This window comes from Rhinichthys klamathensis, unplaced genomic scaffold, assembly GCF_029890125.1.
Source record: "Rhinichthys klamathensis goyatoka isolate OS25496 unplaced genomic scaffold, OSU_Roscu_1.1 h1tg000109l_1, whole genome shotgun sequence".
NCBI lineage: Eukaryota > Metazoa > Chordata > Actinopteri > Cypriniformes > Leuciscidae > Rhinichthys > Rhinichthys klamathensis.
In genome coordinates this window covers 2,058,325-2,066,884 of record NW_026606647.1, presented here as the reverse complement: position 1 = coordinate 2,066,884, position 8,560 = coordinate 2,058,325, and the positions used below count along the sequence as shown (strand labels likewise).

General features: G+C 35.4%; 1 protein-coding gene across 1 annotated transcript; it reads right to left on the bottom strand.

Annotated features, from left to right (window-relative positions):
* Nucleotides 1–253: 253 nt before the first annotated feature.
* On the bottom strand, nt 254–7,203 carry slc2a11a (solute carrier family 2 member 11a; the record flags this gene model as incomplete). Its single annotated transcript, XM_056254015.1, is given in 12 exon segments — nt 254–629; nt 1,422–1,549; nt 1,994–2,069; nt 2,546–2,647; nt 2,846–2,956; nt 4,026–4,213; nt 5,465–5,609; nt 5,800–5,933; nt 6,073–6,197; nt 6,371–6,531; nt 6,661–6,759; nt 7,099–7,203. Coding segments are annotated over 12 exon segments (1,593 nt in total), but the record flags the coding sequence as incomplete, so codon positions are not given.
* Between the last annotated feature and the right edge of the window lie 1,357 nt (nt 7,204–8,560).

Genomic DNA, 8,560 nt, shown 5'->3' with positions numbered 1-8,560 from the left:
CACACCCTCAATGACGCTGCCAATGTCAACTTGCTTAAGTGTGATCTGAACTCATCTCCTGTATCAAATGTGCTAACAAAACTACAAAAAAAGGTTTAGTTTTTCTTCCCTGATGGGAATCAATATAAAGGAAAATCTTTTCTACATGTCTGAGCAGTTAGGTCTATGGTTGGCAATACCTAACACTTGACTTGAGTAATGTGAGACAGTAATGCATTATTAATGGATTAATCAAATAAGTAATGCAAGTCGGTTTAGTGATGAAGAAAATATTTAATCAGCAAGTAATGCATGTAAAAAAGAACATGACAAGATATAAACTCACTGTGGGATGAATGAACAATTCAGACATTATTTCAAAGATATTTTTCTAAAAAATATTAATTTAGTTGATGAGAATGTTTAACACACTATAGGGCAGTGGAGTGAAAGACTTCCCCTAGTTGGTACTGGGCTTGAATTACTTCTGGATCCATTTTGCCGTGTCCACGGTAGTTGAGTCTGTGAAACTCTTTAGTGATCATCGCTAGGGTCTTTCCCTTGGTTTCAGGTAGAACCATCCAAATAAATGAAGCAGTCAGGAGGCATACAGCCCCAAATGGCACAAAGCAATAATGTCCCAAACTGCTCTACAAAAACACAAAGAGGGCATTCATAAAAAGAAGAAATACTATTCCTAACCAGTATCTACAAATCCTTAAAACATGATACATTTACTTATCAACACTACATTAGACATTAAAGGGACAGTTCACCCAATAATACAAATTCTTTCATGTTTTACTCACCATCATGCCATTGCCAATGTATATAACTTTCTTTCTTCAGATAAACACAAACAAAGATTTTTAAACGATAGGTGTGTAAGAAAAATACTAATATTTTGAACTTTTTTAACTATAACTATTAACTATTAACCTTTTTTGTGCAAGCTTCTTAACGCTCTCATGTCACGTCACCCCTCCTCCTCATGAACGCTCGTATGACAGTAGACCAGAAGCAATGATTTTTTACACACACCTATCGTTTCGCTTCAGAAGACTCATCCACAGGTCCTATGGATTGACGTCTCCTCTCGGGTGTGGTTTTTTAAGCGTCAACCAAGCAGCACCCATTCAATGACATTATATGGACTCACAGAGATTGATTATTTTTCTAAAAATCTTCGTTTGTGTTTATCTGAAAAATAAATAAAGTCATATGCATTTGAGATGGCATGAGGGTGAGCAAATGATGAGAGAATTTGAATTTTTGGGTGAACTGTCCCTTTAAGACTTGTTTTCAGAGAATGTGTTGTATTTTATATTAATGCACTGGCAGTTTTTTTAAAAACTTATTTTGAACTATACTTAAAAAATATTAATAACTAATAAAGAAGTCATTTTTGCCATGAACAATAAATGTGTCTGTTTTTCTCTCACCACAAGGAAAGGGAAGATCATCCCGATAATGAAGAGGTTCAGCCACATTAGAGAGCCAGCAGTCATGTAGGCGGCAGGACGTGCTGTCTGGTTAAAAATCTCTGTTGGAAGGATTCCAGTCACCCCAGCTACCATATGACGAAAATGAGCACATTGAATGAAATAGCACTATGGAATTGGTTACATTATATAAACTAGGGCTGCACAATATATCGAAATTATCGGAATATTGCAAATGTATACATCATGATATGCATATCGCAATGGCTTGCAATAACTGTGGTCATGAACAAAACGCTGAATAACTCTTGGTTGAATAACTTTTGTAGCTTTAATAAGAATCAGTATATATTTAATTCGTACAGTGAAAACTAAGCAGTGTTTTTTTTTTTTTCTTACATTTGATTATTCAGTGTCTGTTGTTAAATAAACCTAATGTAGGCTTATGCTCTTATGCTACAGTAAAACACTGCTGTTCACTTTCAGAAGTTGTAGGGATGTTTTCTTGTCACAAACATAATGTGAAACACTTATGTAGGTTCCCTGCCAAAGTAATGCATGTACTGCCCTACCTGGTCCCATGCCAAAGCTGAGAATATAGGTGAAGATGCAGGTCATGCTCATGTAAGGCATCCAGGAAACAATATTCTATTGGGAGGAAGGTCAAATCAAAACATAACTGTTATTTGATCTATACTTACACGACCATTTAGAAGGTTGGAGTAATGGCTGCTGAAAATTCGACTTAGCCATCACAGGATTAAATGTGATTTAAAAATATAGATTTATTTTCAATTGTAATAATATTTAACAATATTAATGGTTATTTTTAAACAAAGATACAAAATACAGACTTGGTGAGCATAGGATACTAAGCCACTCATATTTAACCGATGATGACATGACGTCCATTCTGTTGAACACTCTAGATTACTGAAGTTGGACATTATGTGTCCACTTTAAGGTTAGACATTACATGAGGACTCTCAAAGGTCAACTTCAGGAGTATACACTACAAATGTAGTTATAGTTTCTGAGCATGCATACGTGTATATAACCTTCCATGTGACTATGTGTGTGCTGGTAAAGGGTAAAGGGGTCATACGACATTTAATAATACACACCTCAAGTGAAAGAGCCACAGTGAAGACTACAGCCCATCCTGCCATGAGAACATAGCCGCCCATCAACATCAGCTTCCTACCCAACCTCTCTATCAATAGGTTCTACACACACACACACACACACACTAATTAATGTGTAGCCATGTCATTCTAACAGAAATTATTCTGTATACAGTTACACCATTAAAAGTGGTAACCTTGGTCCTCCAAGTAAATGATTTCTTGGCAAAAGGGACTAAAACACTTGTCTATTATGTAAAGAAAGTTACATAATTGATAACAGATGAAATGAAGACTTACACACATAATGCAAGCTGTGAATTCACACATCCCAGTGCCAATGGTCACGTATTGGATCTGTCCTGCAGATATTCCCGCTTCTTGGAACACATATGATGCATAGAAGTAAATCTGAGGAATGAAAGAAAAAGGCCCTTAATCTTTTGAATTTCTGAGTATGCAAAAAAAAAAAAAAAAAAAAAAACCACACCAGCACTAACACTTGAAATCCTTCTGAAATCATTTCTAGTTATGTAAGTAAGAAGTGTTGGGCACAGGAGAGATTTTACAAAAGCTGTACACAAGGCAGGTCAATCAGTCATTTGCTTATTCAATTCCTCAGTGAATACAGAAAAAGATTCAAATGTGTTTTTCAAAGGTATTCTACAAATTAACCACAAATGTTAAATAAATGAAGGGAATTCTCTGGTTCATTTAAAAAAAAAAAAATTCTTACATTTTTGTTATCACAATATCAGAAGGGATTTTTAAAAGTTTTTGAAAAGTCTCTTATGCTCACCAAGGCTGCATTTTATTTTCATATATTTTTTTATTTAATTTATTCCTGTGATGGCATTGAAATTTCAGCAGTCTTCAGTGTCACACGATCCTTCAGAAATCATTCTAATATGCTGAATCTGCTCAAGAAACATTTCTTATTATCAGTTAAGTTCTTATGAAAACATTTGTGCTGCCTAATATTTTTGTGGAAACCATGTTAATTTTCATGATTCTTTTTTGATAATTAGAAAGTTCAAATGAAAAGCAAAAGAACATATTTTTTTCTAATAATGTAAAAGTCTTTATTGTCAATTTTAAACTATTTAATGCATGCTTGCTGAATAAATAATTTCTTTTAAAAAATCGTACTGACCCCAAACTTTTGAACGGTGTAAAACAGTGAGATTGATATTTTATCAAATATGATGGGGACATGACCTATTCTGACTTCTGCTAACTGCTTTGTGTGAGTCTGTTTGCATGCATTTGTACCCCCCGAAGCATAAAGACACTGTACATATTCTTTCAAACATTAACATTAAGCCTGCAACAAGCATTCATTCTCATGAACAGCTAGGTGTGTTTTCTTTGGTCAACGTTCAGTTTATGAAGCAATGCACCGGCAATCCAGTTACACTTGATCTTCCAACAAAGAGGCAAAGATATAACAGCACAGGATTGGACAGAGGCAGGGTCTTACTGTGTCATTACCGCACAGTTGCATGGCACTGCTCAAGACTGCCACAGAGATGAGCTGCCAGCGAACATTGCGGTCCGTGAAGAGCTCCCATGGCTGTTTGGCACGTTCTCCCTTGATTTCATTCTGTTCCTGCAGAATCTCATCCAGCTCGTCTCTCTGCACCTCACAGCCTCGCAAACGCCGCAGTGCTGTGGAACAAGCATGATTAATGTATATAATCATGTGTAAGAATAACATTCAGCTTTCAAATATGTGACCCTGGATGACAAAACCAGTCACAAGTCGCACGGGCATATTTCTGGCAATAGCCAACAATACATTGCATGGGTCAAAATTATCAATTTTTCTTTTATGCCAAAAATCATTAGGATATTAAGTAAAGATCATGTTCCATGAAGATATTTTGTAAATTTACTACCGTAAATATATAAAACATTTATTTTTGTGAGTGAATGCAGCACAATCTCGAACATAAATGGACAACTTTAAAGGCGATTTTCTCAATGTTTCGATTTTTTGCACCCTCAGAATCCAGATTTCAAATAGTTGTATCTCGGCCAAATATTGTCCTATCCTAACAAACCATACATCAATGGAAAGCTTATTTATTCAACTTTCGTGTAATGTATAAATCTCAATTTTGAAAAAATTTACCCATGTGACTGGTTTTGTGGTCCAGGGTCACATATCAGAATGAGATATTTAAAGGGATAGTTCACACAAAAATGAACAATTGTCAGCATTTACTCGCCCTCAGTGTTGGGAGTAACCGATTACAAGTAACGCGAGTTACGTAATCAGATTACGCATTGCTTTTAAATGTACTTTAAAAAAAAAAAGTAATACAGGTTACTTTGTTTTCCCATAATTGACTGATAAATATCACATTTGTGTTTCTTTTTTTTTAATGGCTGATGTAAGAGTGTTGAACTTTCTTCTCTTGCATCCTATTTTTCTGCGTTCCAGAATTGCAGAATGGCGTTCCAGAAAGGTTTGTTTGAGTTGCGCCCTGTAATGTAAAGGTGTGAATTTGCATTTCCTTTAGCCTAAGGCTTATTCATTTCACATTTGGTGTGAAAGAGTCTACATTTGCCAAAAGTACAACCTTTTTTTTTTTGTTATTAAAACACAAACAATCAAGCGCAGTCCAGGTGAGAAAAAGTAACATTGTAACGCAATATTGCAACACATTACTTCTAAAAGTAACTTTTCCTAACACCTTTCGCCCTCATGTCGTACCAAACCATTATGACCTTTCTAACACTTTCTAACATATTTTACTGTTTTTTTTTTTCTATACAGTGGAAGCCCTTTAAAAGTGAACATTATTAGAGTAAGGTGCATGTAATGTTAATTGTGTAGGGTTAAGTGAGGCTATCATACTCTGTATTGGAGAGCATATTGTAATATACAACTGCACCAATGCGTAAGACTCATACCCATTAGGCAGGCCTCTTTGTCCCCACAGTCAATGAGGAGGTAGCGGGGACTTTCTGGAAACCAAGGCAAGGTGAGGAGTTGGATGAAGCCTGGGATAGCATTACTGGCCAATAAGTACTGCCAACACGGCTCACTAACACCTCACTGAATAAAGACAAGCATTTTAAAATCAGTCATTTCAGTCATGATAATCTATTTAATTCGGACATAAAAATAACAAAATAACCATTTTAAATGCACCTCATAAAGTACTCATGAAATCATTTATTTGCCATCACACAAGGAAATGGTAAACACTCTCGCTAACTGCTTCGTACTGCATCAAATATGTAACGTACCTCAGACTGACCACCTGTCCCAACACCAGTCCAAATGAAGTGAAGACAGCTGAGGACAGAGACACAGCTCCTCGTAAGTGCTTCGGTGCACTTTCACCAAAATACATGGGCTGTACGTTCATACTGATGCCTGAATATAAATAGAGGATGGATGGTTTATAATGATACCAGGAAGAAACTAGCCATCTAAATCTCAAAATATAAAGGGCCCATTATTGATAATCACATTTACAGGTAATATATATACAGTATATATATATAGACAGTACCTGCATTTATGCCAACCAAAAATCTGGAGATGATAATCATCTCAAACGACTTTGCCGTTCGGCTCAGCAATGCAAGCAGTGAACTTGAGAAGAGAAACACATTGTTCAGCAACATAGTCTTCTTCCTGGGAAAAAAGAACATAACAGGGCAAACTATAAAGAATGATTTCTTACTTAAAATTCACTGCATTTTAAATCTAAAACACATTTTAATTAAATAAAACAATTGGTAAGAAACATGAGAAACATGTAAACTGTGACTTTAAATACAACAAGATAGAGACAGAAGTGATTGTACCTCCCGAAACGGACAGACGTTGGCCCTGCTATCAAGGCCCCAGTAAAGCCGCCCAATGAGAAAATAGAAACTATAAAGGTCCATATCAGTGTGACCTCATAAACCCCCAACTGTATTCCCCATCGCTCCTGAAATGTCTCATTGACAAACCTTTGAATGAACTGCAGGAAATAACACAGAACACAAAACTTGTAATTAGCCTTAACAGATACACACAGACAACTAATATGGCAAAAATAAATGCAACTATTTTTCCTCTTTCACACAAACCCGATGAAACTGTTCCTTACAACAGTCGGTGCATTCATTATGGCCAGGTTGTATCCATATTGTAGTGTTCCCCCAATAGCTGCAGAGGTCACCATTAATGCCAAAGTGTACATATGACCCTGATTAGAAAAGATAACTATGATGTTATGTTAAGGCACATCTAGGCAACAAAACAAATAAATCAACATAAATTGCTAAATGTAATTAAATTGCTATTAAATTCAACATATATTCTCCACATGTGCCATCATATGATGTTATGTATTACTATTGCCCCATTGAAGGGATTTAAAATGTGCTTAACAATTTTTTTTTAATTGACTTTAAATTTTATTTGTATAATACATCAATATAGTGACGGTTACACATGACTTTACAGTAAAACTTACAAATTATTGAGTCATTTAAAAAAAAAAAGACTAATGGAAAATAACTCCAGCAATAGGACATAATCGTACCTTCTTCTCCTTTGTACTCATGATGTCTTCTTTCTTGTATGTGCTAATGATTTGCCTTGAGAAAATAATCCAGAGGTAAAAAAATCCAAGAATAGAGAAGGTCCATTAAATTGGATATTGGTGTTCCGAGAAAGGTGCGTAGAAAGACACTATGACACACGTCTTCAAATGTTACAGCCAATACGAAACTTCAGAATGGTCAGTCACGATCCTCACAATTTATATAGTTTAACTAACCACCCTCTTGACTAGATAAAACAATGATTTTCGAATCCTCTTGAGAACTTCTGTTGAATTAAAAAGCCAGCTGCTCCTTACAAATACTTTGGCATTATGTGTCCATGTAAAAGTCCAAAATGAGATCAACGTATTTCAACTCCACCTATCGGAATGTATATGTACTGTTACTGAATATTTACTTATTAATATTTTATTTCATTTTGTTTTAGATATGAAAAAATAGCTTTTAGCTTGTTTTACATTCAGTCAGCACACGTAGGCCGACAATGGCATATTAATGGACTCGAAGCATGAAATAGCAAGATTTGAAAAAATATTGAGCGTATCCATTTATTCCACTAGAGGGCAACATAACATTATTATAATTTTGCACTCGACGTTTGGACTCTTCTGAAAATTTTCCAATAAAGTTTTATGGTGTAGGTAAAGGCTTGGTTTTTGGTTGACCTACGAAATAAATTAGCATATACTTTTGGATCAACTTCTGGTAACGCAAGACTGTCTGACCCAAAACCTGGACAAAACTTCCGCTCCTAACAAAAAACGACCAACCAAAATATGAATTAGAAAACGCACAAAAACGTCATAACAAGAGAGATTTTCAAATTAATTTATTTTAAACATAACCTATTGTGAGTGTCCCAGTATATACTATGTTCTAATTTTGGCCTGTGTAATCTATTCTTGAGGAAATATATTTAACCAGGTAAAGAAATAGCCTGGCTACCTGTGGGAGTGGATTGGAAACAGACGCCACATCTCACATGTAAAGTAAACTTGACAATAAGGTAGCGAGGTCAGGGTAACCAGGAATCTGCTACAGTTTTTAATAATACAAACTGTATCACTCTTTCTTCAAACACAGTAAACGTTTAACAAATTAAAACTTTATTCACTTCACTATGCAGGATAGTTCTGAATATCAATGTCCACAATAAAATATGCGTGCTAAGAAAATTAAAGCTGTACACGTATTATTAAATTACTCATTGCGAAAAAATGTGTTAATTATTAACAGTTAATAGACGTTTAAAAAAAAATTGTGTTCCAACCTATGTTTCCAACACTCGCGGTTTCCAGCAATGCACTGCTCTCTTTAGCTCACGCCCGCGCGCATGCACACTCACGCACGCACGCAGAACAGAAGGATGTCAACTTGGGTGTGGAGAGAGTCCTGCGCTATGAGTAATTTATAAAGTAATTCTGTAGTTTAACAATGTTT